The following is a 27,394-nucleotide window of genomic DNA, read 5'->3' as shown; positions in this document are numbered from 1 at the left end:
CTCTGGTACAAAGGGAGGTCAAAGAAATTAATACGGATTTTCCAGATTGTGGGAGCACCACGCCCCTAATTCCCCACAATTTGGAAGGGATGCCTGTATTTGATGCCTGAGGATAGACCTAGAAGCAAAGGGCAGAGAAACTCCAGAGAGGTAGATTTAGCCTTGCTGTCAGGGGAAAGAAAACCAATCACAAAAGCCATCCTAACAATTAGAGATGTCCAAGCTAGGTGGTGCAGGGGATGGAGGACTGGGCTTGGAATCAGGAAGACTCATCATGAGTTCAAAACCTGCCCTCACACACTTACCAGCTATATGACCCTGGGCAAGTCACTTAAATACTGTCTGCCTCAGTTTCCTCATCTGTAAAACAGGGATCATAATACCACCAACCTCCCAGGGCGGTTGTGGGGATCAAATGAGATATTCGTAAAGCGCTTTGCAAACCTCACAAAGTTATATAAACGTTAGCTTTATTTATTATTGTTTATTATAGGTAGGTCAAGGGATCATTGATTTAGAGTTAGAGGGGACTGGTAAAGTCATTTAGCCCAACCCTCTCATTTTACAAGACAGAGCCAGGGAATGGGAGGGCAGAGGCACCTGGTGAGTTGATACTCTGTCATTTCAGCAAATCCCCCTGTTCCCGCCACATCTCGGTATCTGGGTGTAGCCGGGAAAGAAGGGTTGGAAAAGAGTGCTGTCATCGACTTCTCTAGAAGTCATTAAAAGTATCAAGCTCATAAGTACAAGTGGAGGAGGCAGAATTCATTGGATAGCCCTCTGTCTAAAACAGATCCAGGGTATTAGTGGTTTCCCAACTCCACATGAATCAGCGATAGGATTTGGATGCTTTTTTGCTAATGAAGGTTTGGGCTGCATTGAGAGAGCCAGCTTTCAGGAATAGGGAAGTGATAATCCTGCTGTCCTCTGTTCCCGTAAGATCACATTAGGAATATTACAGTCAGTTCTGGGAACACCAGAAGGGATTTTGTAAGGCAGCCTGAGGAAGACAAGCAGGATGTTGAAGGGCATTGGGTTGACACCACATGAGGATTGGTTGAAGCAGAGGGGGATTTTGACCTTGGAAAAGAAAAGGCTCGGGGAAAACTAACTAGCCACCTTCCAGTACTTGAAAGACTGCCATTGGGTCTCGGAGGGCCGACTGGGGAACAGTGGGGGGAAGTTACAAATAGGTCAATTTAGTCTTGATATCTGGAAAAAACTTTAACGATTTAATCGGTCCTCAAGTAGAAGGAGATGCCTTTGGGAGTGGTGAGTTTCCTCTTACTGGGATCACACCAAGGTTGGGTGAACACTTTTCTGATGTAACCAGCAGGTGTTACTGTGGGCTAAACTTGACTAGGAATTCTTTTAAAATTTTTCAGGAAGGATTTTTGTAGGGCATGGGTTAGACTATGTGGCTACTGAGCTCCCTTCAAGCTTTAAAACTCAGTGATTCCTCTCCTCACCACCCTCCCCCACCACTTCAAGGGTCCTTAACAAGAGCATGGGAAGAAAGGGGGTTTATTCAGTAGGTGCAGTAATAGCACGTCCCATCCCAACATGGAGACTGGAAAGGCGGTAGACAAATCTGAAGAGATTGTAGCCAAGGATTCAGCTCTCATCTCTTTCCCCATTTATCTACATTCATATTGGGGCACCAAAACCTGGGAGAATCTGGCTTGGTGAGGAGGAGAGAGGACTAGAAGCCTGAAAGGGCTCAGAGAGCAAGCCAGGGGCGTTGGCTGGTTCTCACCAGCCTCATCAGGTCAGTGTGGAAATGTGTAATAGCAGGCCTAAAGGAAAAAAAAAAGAGTGGATATGGGCAGTTTTGATTCTCTCCTGATTTAAAGCTGTTTCCTGGGTTTTCTCAAGTCGGTTGACTCAAGTAAGTTTATTATTTTTGTCCTCACTAGGGAGTCTTTAGATACTGCCCTGACCTCTGATTAGGGAGGCCAGAGCAGAGGAGGAAGGGCAGGCCAGTGTCTAACTTCCTTTGTCCAAGCCTTAGTAATCGGAGGGTTGTAGACTGTCAGGGCCTGTTCTGGGCTTTGGCTAACTAGCTTTGCCTCAGCCAGCTTATTTCTAAAGGGTCAGTCTGTGGATCCAGTCAGACTAGAACAATAAAGGGCTGGACTTCAATTGAATAGAGAAGGCTTTAAGTTAGAGACCAAGGAAAAAAAATATTTTGAACAAGGGAAATACCACGCTGCGTCAGGCCAGGGGCCACCCATCTTAGAGTTCTGTCTCTGCCAGGAGTTAGTCCCTGACTGAGAAACCTATTCAACATGGAACCTAGTAATTGAGAGAAGTCATACTTTCTCCTTCCGCAGAGATTAGGAAGAATTAATTATATACCCCTTCTTTGTCAGATTCAGAAGATCTATAATCAATTCAAGGTTACCATTGTTCTTAGAAAGGGCATGTCAATGGACTACCCTATTGTTCCACTCGCCTTCTCTGTGATTTCCCAGACCAAAATACCTTTCCCTGGCCACCATTCCTATATATGTATGAATACACACGTGTGTGTGTGTATGTATATATATATATATATATATACACACACACACACATACATACACATCTATACATACACACATATGTATAGATGTGTGTGTGTGTATACACTCCCCTATATGGAAGCTTTTTAAGCAGCTGGTTTTTTGCATTTGTATCTTCCTTGCTCGGCACATAATACACACTTAATAAATGTTTTTTTTTTTTCATTCATTCTTTAGCACGTGTTTGGGAGATCCTGTCTCAACTCATAAGCCAGGGCCTAGCTGCTGCTCCCATCAGAGTCTAGGGGGGAGCCCTGAGGAATTGGGAAGAGGTTTTCTAGTACCAAAACTCTTTTTCCTGTGTGCTTCCTGCCACGAGTATTGGTTGATACCAATTAGTTAGCCAGACTGAATTTTCTTTTAGAAAAGGATATTACTAAGTATGGGTAAGATCAGTAACAGTGATAGTAAGAGTAGTTGGTACAAAACGTCTTCTCTGCGTCTCAACTCTCCCATGAGTATATAACTGAGTCTAGGGAAAAGTAGGTTCACGCTTAGGGAGCAAACAGGAAAAGAGTAACTCAGTTCTTCGAAGTCCTTTTGCTGGAGTCTTCATGTCCTTGACATGGTACAGTTTTGTTGTTGCTGGACTCTTTGTGGAGCCTTGAATGTGTGTCAAGTCTGTCCTTGTCTCCATCAGCTATTCTGGAATACTGCTAGGATATGTATGGAAAGAAAGGCCTCCAGACCCTTGAAAGTTCACAAGACCTTTCTCCGAAAAATCAGGATAGGAAAAGGCTGATGCTGTGGGAGAAGCACTTTCCTCTTTTAAGTGCCTTCCTCTCAGGAGGAAATGACTTATGGCATTCTCCTATTCTAACTATTTCACACAGCCCCAAGGTCTTCAGCCAATCCAGATAGAACCTAGGGAAGCATCTGGGCCATGTTCACACCTAGTGAACAATTAACTTGTGTTCTCACTAGGGCTAAGTGGAGGTGGGTCGATTTCAACCCTGCCCTTCAATTAATTAATGAATTTATTCATTCTTTTATTCCTCGGTCTTGTGGGTCTTCTGGATCAAGGCACTTGGGTCTAGTTAAGTGGTCTACTGAGTCAGGCCTGGGGATTAGAATACCTGGCTATTCCTTTGGCCGAGTCATATAGCCTGAAGTTGAGCTGCCTTTTCTGTAAGATGCACTGTTTGAATAGATGGACTCAAGTTTCCTTCCAGGTCTGAGGACGTGTCCTGCCTCTTCTACCTTGGTTTCTAGTCTCCAAGTCAAAGGGAAGCCGGGGTGAGAGAAACAACGAAGGATGTGCATGCAGTCAGAGGGCCTGCCTTTCAGTTTCTTTGCCTGATACTGTCTGTGGTAGGAACGATCCTTGCTTTATTGGACCGAGCTGGTTTCCCTTTAAGGGGACTGGTTGTTGTCTTTGGGATTTGGTTGGCTCAGGAGACTGAAACCTGAATTACTGATCTGACTTCCTTGTCCCCAGACATAAAAGGGCCGGCTGTGACTGTGGCTCCTGTGGTTTTATCGGAATTCTTGTTTCCCCGCTGAGACAATCTCCTGGCTTATTGTTGCTAATTGTTATTATAGTGAACTCAAAAGAGAAAAGGGAGTAACATTTTATTTTAATTTAATTAAGAATTGTATCCTTTTAATATTATCACAAATGAAGTTGGTTTGTATTGCATTTTATGGTGCAAATATCCCTAATTATAGTCTAGCCCTGGGCTGAATTATTGGAGTTAGGTCTGAGTTAGGTTTGGCCCAGAATGCTTACTAGATATGTGATGCCGGGCAAGCCACTGTTATTTCTCTGTGCCTCATCTGTAAAATCATTTTCATGATATCTGTACCAACTCCTACGGTTGTTGTAAGGCTTGAGCAAATGACATGGGTAACACACTCTGCAAATTGTAACGAGCTCCAGCAATGTCAGGTGGTATTATTTTTGCTATGCTGCTAGGGGCAGGATGGTGAATGGAAAGAACTCTGGCTCTGGTGTCAGAGGACCTGGGTTCAAATCCCACATCTGCTACTTATCTGTGTGACCTTGGACAAGTCACTTAATTTCCTTGGACCTCAGTTTCTTTGTCTGTAAAATGACTAGATAGGTTCTGAGATCCCTTCCTTCTCTAGATTTAGAATTCTAGGGGCCAGAAGGACAAAGATGTTTAGAAAAGGCCAGTGAAGACACTGAAGACACTTTCCCTACATTCTCTATTTTCTAATCTAAAAAGGTATCCTGGATATTAAATGGATATTTAAACCACGGGGGAGTCATTCTGGAATGTGTGTTTTTCCCTCTTCAGGTCCTAGAAGCGATTGGCATGATGGAGAACAGCAAGATGCACCTCCTCCTCCTCGGTCTCCTGGTCCTGATGATGTTCTGGAGTCCAGGTGGGACAGCTCTGATTCTGTACCATGTGAATGAGCTAAGAACGTGTATGATGACAGGCCTGTCCTTGGGTCACCCTCCTTCCTGGTTCACGGCCCCTGCCTGTGTTATGGATTTGTCCTCTGACCACCCTCAGTCACAGAGCTAATGGAGCAAGGGTGTCCAGGCTGCTTTCTACAAGGGCACCGGGGAGGGGGAGAAAAGAGTAAGCAGTTTGTATCCCTGGCTCCGAGCACTTCCTTCTCCTTTCTCTTTGGGCCTCAGCTTTCTCCCCTGGACAGTGAGCGGGTTGGACCAGAGGTGGGCCAAAGTCCCTGCCAGCTCACGAATCTCTAATCCAGAAGGCATCTTTTAAATATATGTGTGTGTATACACGTATACACATATAATCTGTATACCCCTATGTAGGTGGTGTGGACACGCAGACATATATCTATAACACAACATTTGTACATGTCCACAACACACACATACACACACGCACATACATGTAACACATACAGGTAAGCACATGTGCATACATACATGTATGCACACTGCGCATACGGCATATAACACGTGTACATGCATGCATGTATATTACAACTCGACATTGCAGTGTGTGCATGCATGCATGTATGTGTATGTTACTTATAGGGGTAATGCGCATATGCACACACCCATGCAACACAGCATTTATACTGCATATAACACATACACATGTGCATACATGTATATACCCATGACACATTTCTACATTGCACAATGTGTGTACGTGAGTATGCATGCACAATATGTGTTTGTAGCACATGCATGTACATATAACGTGTATGTACACAATCTGTGTATATGTCTACATATATACATGCCTATCCAGAATACATTTATATATGTACACAACACACATGTATATATACACATACATATATTTTATATACATACATATTTATATGTGCACACAACACATACATGCATACATGTACACATACATATGTATAAATGTATAACACATTTCCATGTTGTATAACACATGCATATATTTGTACATGTGTATATATGTGCGTGCGTGTGCGTGCGTGCGTGTGTGTGTGTGTGTGTGTGTGTGTGTGTGGCTATCAAGAGAGCAGGATTTGGAATCAAGAAAACATGGGTTAAAGTTGGAGTAGGAAGAGAGAAAATGCCACTTCCGAAGGACAGAGGCATTGCAGTGGAATGGAAATGCGGAATGAGCAACAGACTTGAGCTTCAGATACAGGATCTGAGTTTGAATTCTGCCTCAGTCACTTAGGACTTGTTCGAATTTGGTCAAGTCACTCAATCTCTCTGTCCCTCAGTTTCCTGACATGTAAAACAAGGTGGCTGGATTCAGCGATGCTAATCCATGATCCGTGACTATATAGTTTAGTCATTAGGTTGTTTTGGAGTTTTGAGGACAAGGGATGTGGGGACAGTCAGGGAGATAGACCTGTTTATATAAAATACACCAAAACAATGTCCCTATTAAATAGGCCAATTCAGAGGATCCAAGGATTTTTTTTCTCTTACGTGGGAGGATCTCATAGAATTCTAGATTCAGAGCTGGACGGACCCTTAGAAATCATTTAATTCAACCCCCTGGTTTTACGGGTGACAAAAATAAGCCCTAATGAGGTTAAGAAACTTCTCCAAGAATAGAAAGTCAAAAGTCAGAGATCTGAGATTCATACCCAGGTCATCCAACTCCAAATTTAGCCTCCTTGTGCCTTTGATAATAACAGTGGAAAGGTGGGGAAATCTTGTTTCAGACTTGTCTGTTAATGTTGACCACATCCAACGTTTTTCCACCCTTCCAAAAGAGAGAAGGCAAAGCAAAAGTACTGTCTGTTTCATTTCCCTCGGTCTTTCCAGATAGATGGGTCTTTCCAGGTGGGTGAAAACGTAGAACTATAGTATATTTGAGCTGGAAGGTACCTTAGACATCCTTCCTCATTCTATGGAGGAGGAAAATAGCTCCCAGAGAGATAAAGTAACTTGCCCAAGGCAACCTACACAGTTTGAAAGCACCCAAGCTGTTACTTGACCCTGTTCACTCTGATGTCCAGGGTATTTGACCTTTATCAATCCAATTCATATAGTGAAAATAGCACTGGATTAGGGCAAGCCACATAACCTGACTCTGCCTCAGTTTCCACATCTGTAAAATGAGAGAATTAGACTAGATGATTTCTAACTTTTCTTCCAGCTGTAAATATATTGCCCTATGATCCAGTCCATTTTTCCAGGATCCTATTTTACTCATTCTCTATATTTGCATAGCATTTTATATAATTTAATTTCTCACATCTTGTCCTGTGTCCCCCTGAAGACCAATAGGTAACTTTAGCTGTGCTAAGTTAGAAGGTCCAGACTCAAGTCTCCACTCTACCGCTTCCTAGTTGTGTGATCACAGAAATCATTTAAAGTCTTCCAGCCTTAGTTTCTCTATGTATAAAATGGAAATGTTATAACACCAGCCCTATTGATGTCACAGAGTTGTAAAGAATCAATGATAAAGAAAAAAAAGGAATTGATGTGTGGTAGAAGCCCAGAAGACAGTAGCAAAGTATAAGAAGTCAAAGAGATCTGAGATTGGAGCCCAAGGACCCGAAACTAGTTTCAAAGATCAGCTCTTCCATTTACCTCCAAGGTCAACTTTGGCACGTCATTGCTTTGGCCCTGTGTTTCCTTATCCATAAAAATGAGGAAATTGGACCAGATGACTTCTTAGGTGCCTTCCCGTTCTAGATCTAAGTTCTGTTTGGCCTGTGAAATGAATGATTCTGAGCTTCAGTCGACTCATCCCATGATGTTGATGTTGACAAACCTTGTAAGCCTTGCCAGGCCATTGAAAGTTCCTGAAATTGGACAAGTGCTATGCATGATGGAGAAAGAAAAGACTTTGTTTGAATGGCTATTTGTGAGTGAATTCGAATCTGGATGTTTCTCATTTGACGAACAAACAAGTTTTTTTTTCTTTTGTTTTTTTTTTTTTAATCATGTTTTGGGTTGTTCTGAACTTGTACTGAACAGCAACAAGGGCATTTCCATACACATAGCAGAGGACAAAAAGGACTCTGCATGAAGTCATGAATCTTTGTTTTATACCACTTCGTTCCATCTTGAAAGTATATAAGAACTCTAAAGGGATTCACTTGATGTGTACTTTCTTCTGAATGAATTCCTGTCCTCTTCTATGAATTTTTAAAAATATTACAATGGCTCTCTTTCTCTTCATTACTTTTCATACTAACCTTAACCCCTCCCCCCATTAACTAAGAGAAAGAATATCAGACTGTGTGTGTGTGTGTGTGTGTGTGTGTGTGTGTGTGTGTATGTGTGAGTATTCAATTCCACTCTCATCAGATAAAAGTAAGGTTCATTGGATGGCTCCTCCACCTACTTCTTTCCTTCTCACACACCCAATAACAAGAAATAGTCCATTCTGTTCCCTTTGTCCTTTCTGGACAACTGTATCACTTCCTTTTTTCCATCCTTTATCTTAAAACCCTCAGAACAGGACCAATCTACCCTTAGAGCCTCTGGTTTCTTTACTTCACTTCCTCAATACTTTTCAAAGACATTGGATTCTAAGGAGATACTTGTTTCTTCTCTCCGTATGGAAACCACATCATATAGCTCCTTCCAGCTGCTCAAAGAAATTTGCCTGACTCTGTTTCTTTGGATTCTTGTGTTTGTATTTCAAACTTCTTCCCCAACTCTGGTCTTTTCATCAGGAATGCTCTGCCATTAAAGGTCCATGTCGGCCCCGTCCCCCGTCCCCCCCCCCCCCCCCCGGGAGAATTCTACCCAGCTCAGCCCAGGCCTTGGATCATTTCCACCAAGCTGTAATGTTAATGGATAGGAAGATCTTCCCTGCCCATTAATAGTCCTCACGTAGAGCCCATTAAGGGAAGCTTGCTTAGGGGAAGCTTGCTTTTAGGAAGGCTTCCCCACCTTTTGGTACTAAGTTGATTAGGCAATGAGTCACGAGGGTGGTGATGCCTTCTGGCTCTGAGAAGTGTATATGTACTCTGAGTTGGTATTTTGCTTCAGGAGTTCGCTTATGAGAAGGATCTTTTGATTTCCTGGTCAAGACTTTGAGTAGCTGTGTGTTCAGAGCTCTGCAACTGCTCAGATGTAAAGCCTCTCTCAATCCAGTGGTGTATATAAAGTGTATAGCAATGTTCCTTTGGTTCATGCAGTTAAGAGCCTTGTCTGTTGGTCTTTATGCTAATTTCTCTGCTTGTATTTTCTCTGATGTTCAGGGTGCTGACCCTTCCCCTGAACTAGTGAATGTAATTAAAAGCAGGATCGTTAACCCATTTTTGAGCAATATTTCCTAAAAAAGCAGATCAAAGAACCTGTGCTAGCAGCCATCCTGGGTATGGTAAGGTGCTTGCTGTTACATAAGCCCTGCCTTCACTCTTGTGCCTGTGCTGCTGACCAAAGTTGGAGATAATTACAGAAAGAACACAAAAAGCTGCTGGCTAGACCCACTACAAATTTACGTTACATAACCTCAACTGGGACCTTCCTGCTGCTGGCAGCCTTTCTGAGAGCATCTCCCCAATTAAGTCACTATCTCACTTTTCCCGGTAGCTCTTCATCCTTCCTCAAGTCTCCCATGGAGCCCCCTCCCCTCTCAGCTGAGGGCCTTACCTCATATTTTACAGAAAACACTGACTTCTTCTTCCCTCCTTCTTTTCTCACATCTTGCTTCTGCCGCTCTCAATTCTGTGCTTCACATCATGAGAGGGACCTTCTCTTTGCCAAGGCCACTCCCTCTACATGTACAAATCATCCTATTCTGTCCTGTCTTCTCTAGCAGATTGTCCCGTCTATCATGCCCACTCTCTCACTCATCTTCACTCTCCCCTCATCAACTGGCTACTTCCCAACTGCCTCCTGCATCCTCAAAAAAACACTCACTTGCTCCATCTTTCCATCCCTGCTGGGGCTTGTCCCATATCTCTCCTCCTTTTTGTGACCAGACTCCTTAAGAAGCCCATTTACTTCCTTTTTTCTCCTTTAGGAACTTTCCTCACTCTGTCCAACCTGACTTCTGACCTCATAATTCAACTCAAACTGTTCTCTCCTAAGTTACCAGTGGATTCAAATGATTCCCCTGTTTCAGGATGCTTCTCCAGGGAGGCCAGACAGTATGGATGTGTCAGATGACAAAAGGTTTTTTGTCAAGTCTGATTTTCACACATAGAATCATAGGATTTTAGAGCTCTAGAGGAAATTGAGAAAACATCAAGTCCTGCTGCCTCATTTTTACAGAGTTCAAAACTGAGATTAGAGGATCTTGGGAAGTGACTCACAGAAAGTCACACAGGTCAAAAGGAAGACAGTTGGTTTTCTAGAGTTATAGGGATGTGGGTTAGCACCATCAGGGCCAGGAACTTGACTCTGGTTCCTAGGAAGGACTGCCTCCTACCTTTAGGTAACTGGAAAGGTCCTACTGGGTCAGAGGCAGCTCTCCACATTCTAACAATCTATTCTCCATGCTGTGGGTGAAAGGATATGAGAAGCCACCAATTTTTCTTATTTACAGAGTGTGAGTGTGTGTGTGTGTATGTGTGTGTGTGTGTGTATGCGTGTGATGACGTAGAACATTCCTATACTGTCAAGTCTTTTCAATGTGTTGATTTTGCTTAACCTTAAAAAATTAAAAAATTCTTTTTCATAAGGGATGGCTCTCTGGGAAGGGTAGGTGATTGTAGTAATAAAAGTTGTCAATAAAAATTAAGCACGTACACATACAAAGAAATGCGCAGCTCCCTAATGGAGTGAGTCGTTTGTGGGTTTTTTTCCTTTTTGAGTCATCCAAGACTTTCTGTTGTTTTCAATTAGAGTCTTGAAGCAATGGTTAGAGGTACCTTCTTTTAATTTTTTTTTTTTGATATTTGGTGCTTCTTACATCATCATAGTTATCTCAAGTATCTCTTCCTCTTCTCCTCCACCTCCCAGGGAGCCATCTCATATGACAAATGGTCACATGGGAGAAGAAAGGAGGGGGGGAAAACCAGCACAATTGATTGATAAATTGAAAAAGTCCAAAACCATGGGCAATTTGTAATCCCTGTGGACCTCCCAGCTCCATGAAGTGGGAGGTTGGGGATTTCTCCTCATAGCTCTTCATTCTAGTCTCTCTTGGTCTTTGAAATTTTGTTACAATCACTGTGGATTGTTTGGTGTGTCATTCTTTCCGTTTACATTGCTATAGTTACTGTATCTTGTCTTCTTGGTTCTCTTACTTTACTTTGCATTGATTCATATAGGTTTTTATATACTTTTCTGTATTCACCATACACATCATTTCTTCTTGCATAGAAATCTTCTATTATATTCATCTACCACAATTTATTTAGCCACCCCCCCAATTGATGGGCATCAACTTTGTTTCGAATTCTTAAGCCATCACAAAAGGTGCTGCTATAAATATTTTGGAGTACAAGGGAACTATCTTCTTACCTTTTGGGGGTATAAGCCTAGTAATGGAGTTGCTGGTTCAAAGGACATGGACATCTTAATCATTTTATTTGCATAATTCCAAATTGCTTTCCAGAATGGTTGTAACATTTCACAGCTCCACCAATAATGTATTGGTGTGCCTATCTTCCCACAAGCTCTCCAATATCTGTTGCCATTTGGGGGGGGGGTCATTCTTGCTAATTTGCAAGACATGAGATAAAACCACAGGAATGTTTTGATTTGTATTTCTCTTATTATTAGTAATTTGTAGCATTGTTTCATGTGGTTGTGAATACTTTGCAATTCTTTTGAGAACTGTTAATTCCTATCCTTTGACCATTTATATGTTACAGAATGACATATATGTGTGTGTAGGTATACGTGTATGTGTGTGTCTATGTGTATATTTTGGACACTAAAACCTTATCAGAGAAGTCTAATATTAAGATTTTTTCCCCCATTCTACCACTTGCCTTCTTATCCTAGATGAGTTGATGTTGTCTGTGCAAAAGCTTTTTGGTTTTGAGTAGTCAAAGGTATCTGTTTTCTCTTTTGTAATTGCCTTTATCTCGTTTAGTTAAGAATACTTCTCCTACATAGCTGTGAGAGGTATATGATATGTTTCTCTTCTAATTTTTTATATTATAATCTTTTAATATTAAGGTTGTATATCCATTTAAAATGTATTATGGAACATGGTGTAAGATTGTTCTAAGCCTCGTTTCTACAAGACTGCTTTCTAGTTTTCCTAGCAGTTTTTATCAAATGAGAACTTTTCCCCTAGGTAACTTGGATTTTCCACTTAATCAAACACTGGGTTATTGAGTTCTATTGTTTCTGAATCTCATTTATCTAGTCTGTCCCATTGATGTCTCTATTCTTTAAACCTTACTAGATGGTTTTGATGACTGCTGCTTTATAATATAGGTCTGGAAACGCTTTCTCTCCCTCCCTCCCCCTGCATCCCTATTTCTTTTCATAATTTCCCTCAATATTCTAGATCTTGTATTTTTCCAAATCAATTTTGTTATTATTTTATCAAGTTCTATAAATAATCCCTTTGGTAATTTGATTGGTGTAGCATTAAAATGCTAGTACCTTCTAACTTGAAATCTGTGATCTTGGGATTCTTGTCCTCCACCCCACACTTATCATTAAGACTTCAACATCTCTTCAATTGTGGGTTTGTGTTCTTCTGTTCATCCTGTCAATTCCCACAAACATTTATTTATCCAACTCCTAGTATAAGGCAGTAGAAATACAAATAATTTTTTAAAACAGTCCCTGCCCTCAAGGAGTTTACATTCTGCTGGAAAGACATGACATGTATACAGGTAGGTACCAAATACAAAGCTATACTAAGTAATATCAGGAGAGAGAGAGCACATCAACAACTAATTAGATCAGGAAAGGGCTGGTGTAGGTGGGAGCACCTGAGCTCGACCTTGAGGGAAGCCCAGAATCCTAAGAGGCCATGATGAGAGTACACCAAGCGTGAGGTTGAGACAGTCTGGGCAAAGGTGCTCCCATATTGGCAGTCTTAGACCGTATGTCTCTGCAGGACATGGATAAGATTTGTGTTAGTCTCTTACTATGCATCTGTCAAGAGAGATGTTTTAGTTCAGTAGTGGGGACAGGACACTATCGCAGGATGAAAAGATGTAAGTTCAAATCCTGCACCAAAGACCCTGGGAAAGTTATTTAACCTTTGCTTGCCTCCGTTTTCTCATCTGTAAAATGAAGAAATTTGGTTTCTCAGATCCCTTTTTAGCTCTAAATCTATCATTCTGCATTCCTAAATTTTTGCCAATCTAACAGGTCCTTGATACTAGTTTTTCTTGTATGTTACAGGTGAAGCTCTGAAATGTTACCAGTGTGATTCTTCTTCACAATCCTGTACCAAGGAGGTCACTTGTACAGCGGAGAACGATGCGTGCCTTCAGGCTGCTAGTGGTAATGACCTTTCCTTTTTCTTGCTTTAAACATCCCTTTCTTGGTCACAACTGTAGGCTAGAGTTGTACCTTGCCAGGGGTTAGTACCACTGGCAGCTCACTTAGGAGGATCAGGGCAGGACTTAAAAACTTCTGGTCCTGCCCCAATTATTCCAATAATTATTTGGGAGCAGATGACCAGCTTAATAACGTACACTGATTACTCTAAGGCACCTGAGGTCTGTGGTGGCCAGTGTTCCTGTTGTTCTTCCAGTAGGGACATCAACTTGGGAAGCCAAGTTGGAGATCTAAAGTAGCTCACCAGCTTAATAAAACCCGTGTAGAGAAGTCTCTCATAGGGCTAAGCTTGCTGGAGGTGCTGACCTGGGCATTTTCGTCCCAGCCAGTGCTGGAAGCATACTGCCGATTTCTTTCTAGAATCCCATTTCAGTATTTAAGATTCCTTTTGATCGCTAGTTCTTGTGATTCTATCACGTTTAGATGATCAATTTCCTGGATTCAATACTTCTTAGTAGTTTTTCATGTCTGTGTAATTAGTGTAAAGTAAGCGCTTTCTGGTTCCCTAGTCTCTAATGAAAGGGGGGATATGTCCCATTCTTCCACTTAGCTCTTTCTTCCCCTTCCCTAGGTGTTCTTAGCCTCCTTTGCCCGCTTCCTTGTCTTCTCCTTTTGCTCCTATTCCATCTCCTCCTCTTTGCCCTGTGCTCCTCCTCCTCCTTCCCTTGCCCCATTCCCTCTAATTCTCTTCTCCCATGCCTTGTCTCCCCCCTTCCATACTTTTTGGACTTTTCTTTTTCCTAGCTCCCTGTTTTCCCTAGCTCTCCCTGTCCCGGTTTTTTCCCCCAGTTCTCTCCTCCTCTTCCTCTCCATTCTTCTCTGTCTGCCCCTCATCCTCTTGTTCCTTTTCTCCATTTTTCCCTTCCTCCCTTTCCTAGCTGTGTGTCCTCATCATTCCCCTCAATTGTATTACAGATTAAATTAAAAGGTCCTAAAGGGGAAGGTCTATTAGTGGAGGAGGAGATAAGAGGTGTGATCATCTGTGTTTCCAGCCACAGAGAGTCTGGGCTGTATCATCTTAAACACTGGCATTCCTCCCAATGGAATAACAGTAGTTGTAGTAGTAGTAGTAGTCGTAGTCATGGTGGTGGTAGTAGTAGTAGAGGTGATGGTGGTGGTAGTAGTACTTACCATTTATATAGTGCCTACTATGCGCTAGGCCAGGTCTTCACATATGGCCCGCCAAAGCAGCCCACGGGCATTATGTTGTGCATGCCTGTCCTAAGGGAACTTGGCATAGTCATTTTTGCTGAGGGATTTGCATAAAGCAGACCTGCTTTAAGTGCTTTAAGTTCATCTTCACAACGACCTTGGGAAGTAGGTGCTATTATTATCCCCATTCTGCTTTTGGGGAAACTGAGGCAAAGAGGAGTTAAGTGACCTACTAAAAAGCGTCTGAGACTTGGGTCTCCCTGATACCAGGCCCAGAGTTCTATCCACTGGCACAGTGGATAGGACTCCTCCTAGGCTCCTGTGGTCCTGGATGAAAAGAGCTTTTATTACTCTTGTTGGGCCAGCATTACCAAATTAAGGCATTATGGTGTTACTTTTGAAAATTATGGTGAGCTGAGAGACAATGGTCAGAGCACAATCAATTTATTAGGCTAGCAGTAACGAATAAATGGGGTCAATGGCCTGTCTCAGTGAACAAAGATCCTGAGGTAGGGCTCACCAGCTTTAATATAGTTTTGGGGAGTAAAGAGTTGGTTAGGTAGGGGGAGATAATGTGATTGGTTACAGGATAGACAGCATCATAGAGGTAGGGAAAACATGATTGGTATTTTATTTTATTTTTTCTATGGTTATTTTAAAGAAAGAGGGCTAGCACCCATACGGGGCTAGTAACCAGCTTCTCTGACAATTAAGGAATATTGTTTTTTGGGACCCATCCACATCTTGCAGACCTTGTTCATGGACCTGAGTTAGCAGACTCCCTGGTGCCTGGAAAGGTTAACTGTACAGGGACAGGCAGGGATGGATAATACCTTATGGAAATATACCAGATTAACTTGTAGTCCTTTAGAGTATGGTAGATAAGAGGGTTTTTTTTTCCATTATTTAACTTTAACTCAGAGGGAAAACTGACCTCAAGGACATAGGAAGGTGGCTCAATCAATCCTACAAAATGGGGCAGTAATGCAGAATAGGCCCAATTACAGAATAGAATCAGTTATAAAACAATACAGAATCAGCCCCTTCAGTGGGTCCTTACTCTGGGTGACAATCACAATGATGATTTTGATTTCCTTTTATATTCTTCCTATGGTAACAGCACTGTGCCCAAGCCTCAGTAGCCATTACAGAGAGGGCCGCGTCCTGGATGCTTGTCAGTCAGTTAACAAAGGGAGCAATGGTCTCTGATGCCCGTGGTGAGGAAGCAGGGATAAGCCAGGGGAACATATACTCAGGCCTAACCCACAAGTGTAAAACAGCTAATAATGATAAATCAAGTTTGTCCTTGTGATTTCTGGTCGCAAAGCACTTTACACACTCGGATAGTCTCATCTGATCCTCTGAACAGCCTCAAGAGGTAGATGGTACAAGTAAACGGAGGCTGAGAAAGTACAATGGATAAGGTTGGTAGCAGAACCAGGGTCTGAATTTAAGTTTTCTTACTCTTGGCCCAGTGAAGCTCTTTCCATGGATCTTTTTAATATGACAATAAAAATCATATTATTTATTTATTTTTGACATTTATTTTGAAAAAAATTTGAGTTCTGCCTTCTCTGCATCCCAACCCTTCTTCACCCATTGAGAAGGCAAGAAACATGATATCAATTATGCATATGAAATAATGCAAAACATATTTCCATATTAGCCATGTTGCAAAAAAAAAATTCTATCTGGTCCTTGGGATTTTTTTTAGAGAGCTCATTGATAGCTTGTTTGATTTCTTTTTCTAAGATAGGATTATTTCAGTATTCTATTTCTTCCTCTGTTAATATGGCTAATTTATATTTTTATAAGTATTCACCCATTTCACTTAGATTGTCAGATTTATTGTCACATACTTGGGCAAAATAGCTCCTAATAATTGCTTTATTTTCATTTTCTTTGTGCATTCACCCTTTTCATTTTTAATACTGGTCATTTGGTTTCTTCTTTTAATCAATTAAGTAATGGTTTATCTATTTTATTGTTTTTTTCCATAAAAACAGCTTTTAGTTTTATTTATTAGTTCAATTTTTTTACTTTAAATTTTATGAATCTCTCCTTTGATTTTCAAGATGTCTAATTTGGTGTTTAATTGGAGATTTCAAATTTGTCTGTTTTCTAGGTTTTTTTAGTCATATGCCCAGTTCATTGATCTAATCTGCTCATTTTCTATTTTAGTGATTTAGAGATAAAAATTCCCCCCTAAGCACTACTCTGGCTGCATCCCACAAATTTCATATGTTGTCTCAATGTTGTCATTCTCTTTAATGAAATTATTGATTATTTCTGTAATATGTTCTTTGACCTACTCATTCTTTAGGATTAGATAATTTAGCTTCCAATTAGCCTTTAACCCATGCTTCCATGGACCTTTATGGAATGTAATTTTTATTTCAACATGGTCTGAAAAGGATGCATTTAATATTTCTCCTTTTCTGCATTTGTTTGTTTTTTTACGCCCTAATGCATGGTCAACTTTTGTGAAGGTGCCATGTACAGCTGACAAAAAGGTATACTCCTTTCTATTCCCATTCAGTTTCTTTTCCAGAAGTCTATCATATCCAACTTTTTAAAAATTTGATTCATCTCCTTAACTTCTTTCCTATTTGTTTTATGGTTAGATTTATTTAGTTATGAGAGGGGAAAGTAGAGGTCCCCCACTACTATAGTTTTATTGCCTATTTCCTCCTGTAACTCATTTGGTCAGTGAAGCAGAGAGCATATGAAGAATAATAGGATTTCCTGTTTGTTAGGAATGGGGACCCTTTCTTCTCCCCTCCAACTTTCTTTTGTTAAGTGAAATGGAGGAAAGGAAAGGAATAAGCATTTATTTGGTTTTTTTTTTTTTTTGGAGGGGGGAAGGCAGGGCAATCGGGGTTAAGTGACTTGCCCAAGGTCACACAGCTAGTAAGTATGTCAAGTGTCTGAGGTCAGATTTGAACTCAGGTCCTCCTGATTCCAGGGCCAGTGCTCTACTCACTGCGCCACCTAGCTGCCCCCCGGAATAAGCATTTATTGTGCCAGGCACTGCGCTAAACTCTTTAAAAATGTTTCAACCTGGAAGGTAGATGCTATTACCATCTCCATTTTACAGGTGAGGAAACTGAGGCAGATAGAAATTAAATGATTTGCCCAGGGTCACACAGTAAGCATCTAAGACTGAATTTGAATTCAGAGCTTCCTGACTCCAGGCTTATTGCTGCCACCACCTTCTTGTCGTAGGGGGTCAAATTGGGCTATTTCTATAGGACCTTACTAGTTGTTAGCTTCATGAAGTGGAGCATATTCCAAGAATGACTGTGAAAAATCCAAAGAGCAAAGATGCTAAAATCAAGGTTGCACTGAGGAAAAGATGGTAGAAAGTGAATGGGTGTTTGTTTCCCAGGAATGGGAAGGATCCAGAAATCCACACAAAGGAATTTATCCTCATCTGTTAGTTTTCCCATTTCGGGGGCAAGAATTTCTGGTACCTAAATCCCACTGTCCTCTTTGCTGGTCAGATCACATGTTTAATTAATCAATGAACATTTTTTAAGTGCCTACTACGTGCTATGCACTGGAGATACAAAAAAAGGCAAAACATAATTCCGGCTCTCAAGGAGCTTCCAATCTAATCTGGGGATATTGTGTTTATTTCTGGGGACCACATTTCAGGGAGGACAATGATAGACTGTAGAGGGTCTGAAAGAGAGCAGCTATGATGCTTGAAGGACTTTGTATTCATGCCTCTTGATGACTAGTTGAAGGAACTGGATATAGCTTAGCTTGGAGAAGAAGAAACAGTGTGGACATGATCTCAATCTTCAAGTATTTAAAAGGCTGTTCTGGGAAAGAGGAACTAGCTTTGCTCTGCTTGGTCTCAGAGAACAGAACAAGGAATAAAGTGTAAAAGGTGTAGAAGCAGATTTGGGCTTGAGGGCAGGAAAGACTTCCTGCTGGTTATCTGGAGCTAGAATGAGCAGCCCCAAGAGGCAGGGAGTGGACTCCTCATTATCAGAGGTCTTCAGGCAAAGAGTTTGGGGGAATGCTTTGGAAGGGATTCTATGGTGCAGGCACAGGTTGAATTCAGGGGCTTTTTAGGGGGTGCCCAACACTGAAATTCTATGATTCCAATACAAATCCACTTAAAAGCAATAATAATCATATAATAGCGGTTTTAGGTTTGTAAAATATTTTACAATCACTGTCTCATCTGATTCTCACAATAAGCCTGGGATGTGATGATCATCCCAAATTGATTAAGGCACATTATCACCTCTCTGGGCAGCTTCCTCCTTTGTAAGAGGAGTGGCTGGGCTAGGTGACCTCGGGGCAGGGGGGGCGGGCATCTAACTCTAAAATGCTTGTGGGTCCCATCCCTATTTTTAAACAACTGAGGAAATCACTTTAATTTTAATTTAATTTTTTCTTCATTTTAAAATTGAAGCATAAAACAAAAGTATATTTAATGAAGATAATAGCTAACATTTATGTAGTGTTTTAAGGTCTGCAAGGCATATATATATATATATGTGTGTGTGTATATATATTATATATAATTAATCATCAAAATTTCCCCATCATATACACACATGTATGTAGCGTGCATGCATATGTGTTTGTTTATACATATGTGTACATATGTGTGTGTACACACATGTGCACATATAGTCATGTATAAAATTTGATAATCAAAACATCTATTATGTACCCATACATACATGCACACATGTGTATGTATGTATGTATATATTTATGTATATGCACACATATATACATATGTGTGTATATACATGTGTGTATATAGAATTTGATCTTCAAAACAATTGCATGGGGCGGGTGCCATTGTTATCTGCATTTTACAACTAGGGAAACAGGCTCAACTTAAGTGACTTGCTTGGGATCACACAGATGGTAAATGCTAGTGGGCAAAATTTGAACTCGTGTTCCTGACTCCCAATCTAGTGTTCTCTCTCCTTCACCACACACTGCCTCTTGGCATAGACAGCTCTCAGGATATAAACATAACTAAAGTTTTTCATTTTAAAACTTCTATCAGGTCTGTCTTACCCATACTGGCCCATCCTAGCGTCTGACTCATTTTCTTGCCCTAAAATTCACTCTTCATATCCAACTAACTTCATTCTCAAAATTCCTATTTCTTCCTCTTATGGCTTTCCTCATCTAAACCTCCTTTACATGTTTTCTCTCTCACGCTGTAGTTTACCTCTAAAAACATTCTCGTTTCTTATGAATTCACTTTCAGAAGCATGATGGCAGCTGGAGCCATGTGAAATGACTGTGACTGGAAATGCAGGGAATCCTTTTTTCCCTGCCTCAGTTTACATCTTTGTATAGCACAGAGAGAGGAGACTTGGCAGCTCAAGTCATCCTATACCCAGCATAAAAAGGAATGGAGATGGGCTGAGAGGCTAGGAGGATGGGCTGATAGATACAAGACTGGTAGTGAACTGGCTTGGAGTCAGGAGGAACTGGGTTCAAGTCTTGCTTCTGGCACATTTGAGCTATGGGCAAGTTATTTAACCTTTCAGTGCCCCCAAGCACTTCTCTCTTAGCCAGGAAGTGACAGATGAGCTGCTGATCCGAATTGGAGGAGGAAATTTCCATACTTGGAGCACCATATCCCATTTCCCCAACCTCCCTTCAAAAGCTGATGAAATCACAGATCAGGATTAAAAAAAACAAAAACAAAAACAAACCCACAACTGCATAGTGAAAAGTACACTGTTTTTGGAGTCAGAGTTTTAATCCCAACTTTGCTTCTTATTTCCTGCATGTTCTCTGACAAGGTATTAACCTCCTAGGACTCTTGTTTTCTCATTTGTAAAATGAAGAAGGTTAGACTAAATGATGTCTAAGAGATCCTTTCTAGCTCTAAATCTATGATTTTATATACATACGCACATATGTATAGTGTTTAATATGTTTCTATTATAAATCTATGCTTTTCTTTCCCCTTTCTGTGAGCACTGGAAACAACAACTACAATATCTAACTGCTTGTTTTTGTAACTCTTGTTTTCTGTGTGTGTTTCTTTTTAAAGGTGGAATTTATTACCATTCATGTTGGAAATATGCTGACTGCAACATAGAGAAGATTACACAAACCTTTCCCGTTCCCAATGCCCAGTACCACTGCTGCCAACGTGACCTATGCAATGCTGCGGGGGTGGGGACCACAGTTAGCAAGACAACCATGATTGCTGGGCTGTTGGTGGTGGTGGTCTCAAGTTTCTACCTTTAATTGAGCAGAAAGAGCCCTAAGGAATGTGTGTGTGTGTGTGTGTGTGTGTGTGTTGGGGTTTCCATTTCCCTCTTCATGAGCTCTCAAGTGTTATGTTTCTCACTAAGTGCATTTTGTATGGGAGAAGGATGTTTAGTTACAGCTATTCATTTGAGAAGCAGGTACCCAAAAGTTGCTCAGGGGGAAAGTGTTGGATGTTATCTATATGGATGGCATTCTCATCCCCGAGCAACCTGCCCATCTCGGGAGACATTTTAAACTCTGAAGTGGTGGAAAGAACACTGTAACTGCTGGTAACTTGTCATTTCTGGAGGCTTCCTCAAGCTGTCCTGGCTCCCCCAACCCTCCACCCCAAAGCTGTGTCCACATGTTGGGTGACATGATTAACCATGAGAATTCCCATGTGGTGTTTCTTCCCACTTCTTCAAATAACTCAGTTCATGATCTTGACTAAGCAGCTGTCCCTTCTCATTTCTTGGCCTTCGAATTAAGACAATCTTTTTTTTTTTTTTTTAAATTAATGCTTCTATCACGGTGTGAACTATCTAGGCCCATCCTTTTAGCTCTCGAGCCAATTTTCAAGCATTTCCTTCTCAGTCACAGAGAAAGGACACGTTGGCCCAGTCTAAAAATATAGCCTGCCCAGAAAACAATTGTCATCAAAGCCCTTGCTTCATTGTGATTGGGATGGGTTCTGAGAAATGTCTGCATGACAAGGAGGACAGACCCCTCTAGTTGGAAGGGCACTAGAACCCAATCCCTCTCTGGGATAAATATAAGATGTCTCTGTGATGAGAGACACTTAGCTGAAACTTGAGCACCTTCAGGTTCCCTTTCCCCACTCAACCCTGAGATTTGAATTAAAGATGAGATTGGAGCTCTAGTGGGAGCATTTACAAAGCCAAAATTAATGTGTTCCAATTCTATTAACCATTCTCCCACCCAGCCAAATTAACCAACTGTTGGCCTGCATGTTTTGCGTATCCATTTGACTGACTTGAGATTTAAAATTGTTGGTGAAAGGTCCTTTTTCCATACATAATATCACTGCTTCTGAATATGGTGGAAGAGTCAATGAAGCCGCTCTGTGGGGCTCCAAACTGCATCCTTAACAGATACAAGAACTTACTCATTGCCAAGATTATTCAAAGCTATCATACTCGCATTATTAACAGAACAGGTGGGGAAAAGCCCTCCCCTGTTATGAGGGCTATTATATGCTGCTGTCAGATGCATTGACTTCCTAGGAGACACTCCACCTGCTAACTTTGATTTCCCCTCCTTTTATAGTTGTAAGCATGATGCTCCTACCGCCATGAGAGCCCCTTGACAACATATTATTAGAATGACTGAAAAAAAAGATTTTGTATTCCCAAAGTGTTGACTCTGTACTCAATAGCATGTATTAGCTTTGTAGATGAAGGCACCATTATGAAAGTCTTTTTAACTTTGAAAATTGAAAGATATTCTGCAGCCAGGTGGAAGAATTGTAAGCAATTGTGTCTTCTGAAAATTAAATCCAATCAAGCTGTTGGACTGGGTGTGCTTATTGATCCGAGAGTGCTTTCTGTTGGCAGTTGGGAAGGTGGGAGTCTTGGGACCTTACCAACTGGCAGGTCTAGTTCCAGAAATCCATTAATCACCACTCTTTGGGTAAGATGATTCAACCAGTTCTGAAGCTAGGTAACCCGTATTATTGCTTAACCCATATCCTTTGTCTTTGTATCTCCAGTGCGGATAAGCATTTATAGAGCACCGACTATGTACCAGACATGTACTTTTTAATCTCACTTGAGCTTCATAACCACCCTGGGTCACACTGCTACTAAGTGTCTGAGGTAGGATTTGAATTCAGGGCTTCCTGACTTCTGATTCCTGGCAGTTGACTTCTAGCACTGTGCCTGAAACCTAGGAGCTGGTTAGTAAATGTTTGTTGATTGTTTGGTCCTTGTCTGCAAGGATGTCATAAGAGACTACATCAAACGCCTTTTTGAAATTCATATTCATACTCCTTATCCACATTTCTAGGAGGAATGAGATTATAATCAAGATCCATTTTTTTTTGGAGGCAATTGGGGTTGAGTTGCCTAGAGTCACACAGCTAGTAAGCATCTGAAGTGAGATTTGAACTCAGGTCCTCCTGACTCCAGGGCTGGTGCTCTATCCACCTACTTGCCCCCAAATCTATTCTTGATAAACCTGTGTTGACTCTTAGAAAAGGAAGTGCTTATCAAATGTCTACCAGCTGCTCTCTCTTTTATAATGTGTTCTAGAGCAGTGGTGTACAGCTCCAATAGAAACCATCCATTGGATCCCTGCAGCTGCATACTGATGTAGAAAACCACACATGAACATTATGTTTTATTGTATTTTTATTTTGTTAAATATTTCCCAATTAAATTTTAATCTGGTGCAAATCTTATTTGGGAGTGTTGTGGACTGCATGCAAGGATCGTGTGTGTGTGTGTGTGTGTGTGTGTGTGTGTGTGTGTGTGTGTGTGTGTGAGAGAGAGAGAGAGAGATGTAGAGCTTCCAAGCTTCCAAGAAATAGGCTTTCTTTGGAAGGAGCTCACAACAGTTTAAAGGTGGCCTCATTTGCCCAACATTTATTCAAAGAAATATTTATGGGATCCTTGGTATGTACGGAGAACTGCTTCAAATGGATCCAAGTCTCTTTAAGGGAAATTAGGGAGTAAACTGCATTACTCCCACATCACAGATGAGGAAATTGGGGTTTCACTAAGTCAAACACCATAGGGGTGCTGATAAGAGTCTAGGTTTCCAGACTCAGAAGCCAGTGAGTTCTGTACCGGCGGAGCAGTGACCAATTACCAGCCTCACTGATGTTGGGGGAGGAGGATGCACCTCCATTTCACTGATGCCAACAACTCCAGGCTCACATGTGCTTCTCTCCCACTAACTGAATCCCCCCATAAAGAAGGTGATAAACAGGCTGAATTTTTTTAAATATTTTTTTATTTTTAGTTTACCACACACGGTTCTACATAATTTTGAGTTCCAGATTTTCTCCCCTCCCTCCCCCCTCCTTCCCCAAGACGGCATGGAATCTCATATTTTTAAAAATCACTCTGTTCTAGTAAAAGTGGCCAGCCATTCCCAGGATAAAATGTTCTATCTCCCTCCTCCCTGCATTTGCACAAATTCCCCATGCATTCCCTCCTCACTTCTGCCTTTTAGAACCCCGGGCTTCCTTCAAAGCCCAGCCCACATGCCAGCTTTTAGACAAGGGTCTTCCTCATTTCCCTGGGGCTTAGCATTCTTTCCGGTTGAAATTTATTACTAAATGAAATATATGCAATTTATGAAAATTGATTAAATGACTTAATTATTTACTGTATGTAGGGATAGGGCCTGGACTTAAGATTTTATTGGCATAGGAAACTCTGGTGAGGAAACTTCGTGACTGCAGGCCAGCACCTTCTCAGTGATTATAGTCTTAGAGTTACTTATCTAGTCTAGAGGTCTAGTCATACATGAGGAGGCAAGGCACTGATAAGGACCATGGATACAAAAAGAGGCAAAAGACAGTCCCTGCCCTCAAGGAGTTTACATTCTAATAAGGGAAAAAATATGTAAATAATTATAGACAAAGCAAGAAATATTCAGGACAGAAGCTATATACACAACACTGCTGAGTGCCTCTAAATCCATATTAAAATGTAATTGAGAAATATTTAACAAAACATATACAATAGAACATAGACAACGTTAATATGTGGTTTTCTTGGTCAGTATGTGGAGGGATCATTATGTTTTTTGTTGTTCAGTCATTTTTCAGTGCTGTCCAACTCTGTGACCCCATTTGGGGTTTTCTTGAAAAAGATACTGGATTGCCATTTCCTTCTCCAACTCATTTTCCAGATGAGGAAACTGAGGCAAACAGGATTAAGTGATTTGCCCGGGGTCACTCTGCTAGTAAGTGTGTGAGGTCAGATTTGAACTCAGGAAGGTGAGGCTTCTGGACTCCAGGCCTGGCACTCTGCATTATGGTGCCACCTACCTGCCCCTCCTTATGTACGGTCCAATTTTGTACATTTGATGCTATTACAGTAGATGATTTGAAAGGTCCCTTCTCCGAGCTCTGAATCTACGAATAGACTGTAAACTCCTTGAGGACAGGACCTATTCCATTTCTGCTTCCATATTTCCAGTGCTGAAACACAGTAGTTACTTGTTAGAATGGATTGAATTGATCGATTCTGAGCCTCTAGTCTGTTCAGTCATTTTAGTTATGTCCAACTTGTGACCCCGTCTGGGGGGTTTCTTGGCAGAGATAATGGAGTAGTTTGCCATTTCCTTCTCCAGCTCATTTTACAGATGAGGAAACTGAGGCAAACAGGGTTAAGTGACTTGCCCAGGGTCACATAGCTACTAAATGTCTGAGGTCAGATTTGAACTCAGGAAGAGGAGCCTTCCTGACTCCAGGCCTGGCATTCTGTGCACTGTACCACCTAGCTACCCTGCGCAGCTTGGTATTCTGCTATTCATCATTCCAGGTTATTATGTGTATGGTCTGTTGCTCCTATTCTTGAGCTGCCAAAAGCAGAAGAAGATTAGTGTATTGTGTAAAAGCTCAAGCCAGAGAAACACTCAGCTACAAAGAAATGGCTTACAAAGACACCAGTGAACTACCCAAGGTTGAAAGCAGGGTGCCTGCCCCTACAGTCCACACCAGAACAATTGCTCATTCAGTTAGAAAAAAAAGAGGAGGCTGTTTAGGGGTCCAGGGAGCAGCCAAGCCCTTGAGATGACGCCCAAGCAATCTGTGACCAGACATTGGCTTCCTGCCACTGGCCCTGATGCGGGAGGAGGCAGAGGACTGTGCGAATCAGCTAAAGGGGCTTTGGACTGAGGACTTGGGGGAATATCATTGGTAATGTGAATGACTAACTGAATTTATTTGTTTTGATAAGTTCCCTTGTAGAGTTTTCTTTCTTTTGGTCATAGGATCGCAGATGTAGAACGAGAAAAAAGCTCAGGGACCATCTAGTCCCATTTCTTCTTTTTACAAATGAGGAAACTGAGACCTAGCAACTGGCCCAAGGTCACACAGGAGGAAGAGGCAGGGATGGGATTTGAGCCCATATTTTCTGACACCAGAGTCTGTCCTCTTTCCATACGGTCATACTATGGATATCACCTGTCCTTCCCTCCTCCTCTTCATTCAATCAGGAAACGTTAAGGGCCTGTGTGTGGAACGCCAGAGGAGATACAAAATTTAGAGTCACAGAAGCCCAGAGCTGGAGGGAACCTCAGAGAGCTGACCAATCATAAGCATTTATTAAGCACCTCCTAGGTGCCAGGCACTGTGCTAAGTACCGACCAAGAAACCATTCTATAGCTTTTCAACTCAGCATTTATTTAGTGCCTGCTGTGTGTAGGGCACTGTGCTAGGTATATAAAAATAAAATGTGACCTCAGTGGGGGTTGGAGAGGGTTTATAACCTGTATATAGCTAGGTGGCAGAGTGTCAGGCCTGGAGTAAGGAAGACTCATCTTCCTGAGTTCAAATCTGGCCTCGGATGCTTACTAGCTAGGAGACCCCAGGCAAGTCACTTAATCCCGCTTGCCTCAGTTTCCTTGTCCGTAAAATGAGCTGGAAAAGGAAATGGCAAACCACTCCAGTAGCTTTGCCAAAAAAAACCCCAAAAGGGGTCTCAAAGATTCAGACACATCTGGTATGCCTGAATAACAGCAACATATAGTAAATACACAATTTTTTTTAAAGTCCAGACTTGTGATTTCATCAGTATGGGGAATTCCCAGGGTGAGAACTCCCTCTAACAATTAATGGTCAACTCACTTACATAACTTACATAGTTTCCAGGAATACCGAAATGGAGTGATGTGCCCAGGGACACACAGTCCTATCAGAGGCAGGATTGGAATCTAGGAATTCTTGACTTGAAGGTTGGCCATCTATTTGCTCTGCCATAGATAAAAAGTGACATTAAGAGAGAGTGTGTTAACAACTATGGTGACTATGGTGATCAGGAGAGGCCTCATGGTGGTACTTTGACCTGGTCTTTGAGGAAACCCAGGGGACAGAGGTGAGGCAGTACATTCCAGACATGGGAGGTGGCCAGGGGGGACGGCTAGAGGAAATGCCTGGAGCCAAGACATGGAGGGTCTTATTTGTGGGACAGCCAGGAGGCCAGTCATTGGGTCAAAGAGTACATGCTGGAAAAGAAGACGACTGGAAAGGAGGAGGAAGCCAGCTTATGAAATGACTGAAAAACTTGTTCAACATGTGCAGGTCAAGAGGGTTCCTGTCCTTGTGGAGTTTACAGGAGGGAGATATGAAACCCACAATCTGGTCAGGCCAATCCTACAAGGGGATGGCAGAGGTGCCTTTGACCACCTGAGTTATATCAGTTAAAACTCCTAAGGCAACGACCCCTGTACCTGGGATTAAAAATAGTTCTGTTCACAAAGTTCCTTAAATTTAAGAGGCTCGGAAAGAGACCTGAGTGGCAGAGCCTACCTACCCCAAGCTCAACTTTGGGCATTCCATGGGGAACATACAAGTCTGTGAAAGGGGGGGGGAACCAAAGAGGTGAGTTGGAATGGATCATCTCTT

General features: G+C 41.7%; 1 protein-coding gene across 1 annotated transcript in view; it reads left to right on the top strand.

Annotated features, from left to right (window-relative positions):
• CD59 (CD59 molecule (CD59 blood group)) overlaps positions 1-22,327 on the top strand; it is a 28,776-nt gene extending 6,449 nt beyond the window's left edge. Inside the window, exons 2-4 of the mRNA XM_036764423.1 lie at positions 4,826-4,913; positions 13,237-13,338; positions 20,594-22,327. Of these exons, the coding sequence (XP_036620318.1) occupies positions 4,844-4,913; positions 13,237-13,338; positions 20,594-20,793 (372 nt within the window). The 5' untranslated portion in view covers positions 4,826-4,843 and the 3' untranslated portion in view covers positions 20,794-22,327. The remainder of the gene's footprint in view (positions 1-4,825; positions 4,914-13,236; positions 13,339-20,593) is intronic.
• The last annotated feature ends 5,067 nt before the right edge of the window (positions 22,328-27,394 follow it).

This window comes from Trichosurus vulpecula, chromosome 6 (genome assembly GCF_011100635.1).
Source record: "Trichosurus vulpecula isolate mTriVul1 chromosome 6, mTriVul1.pri, whole genome shotgun sequence".
Taxonomy (NCBI): Eukaryota; Metazoa; Chordata; class Mammalia; order Diprotodontia; family Phalangeridae; genus Trichosurus; species Trichosurus vulpecula.
The sequence above is the reverse complement of the archived record's forward strand: the minus strand, read 5'-3'. Positions and strand labels throughout refer to the sequence as shown.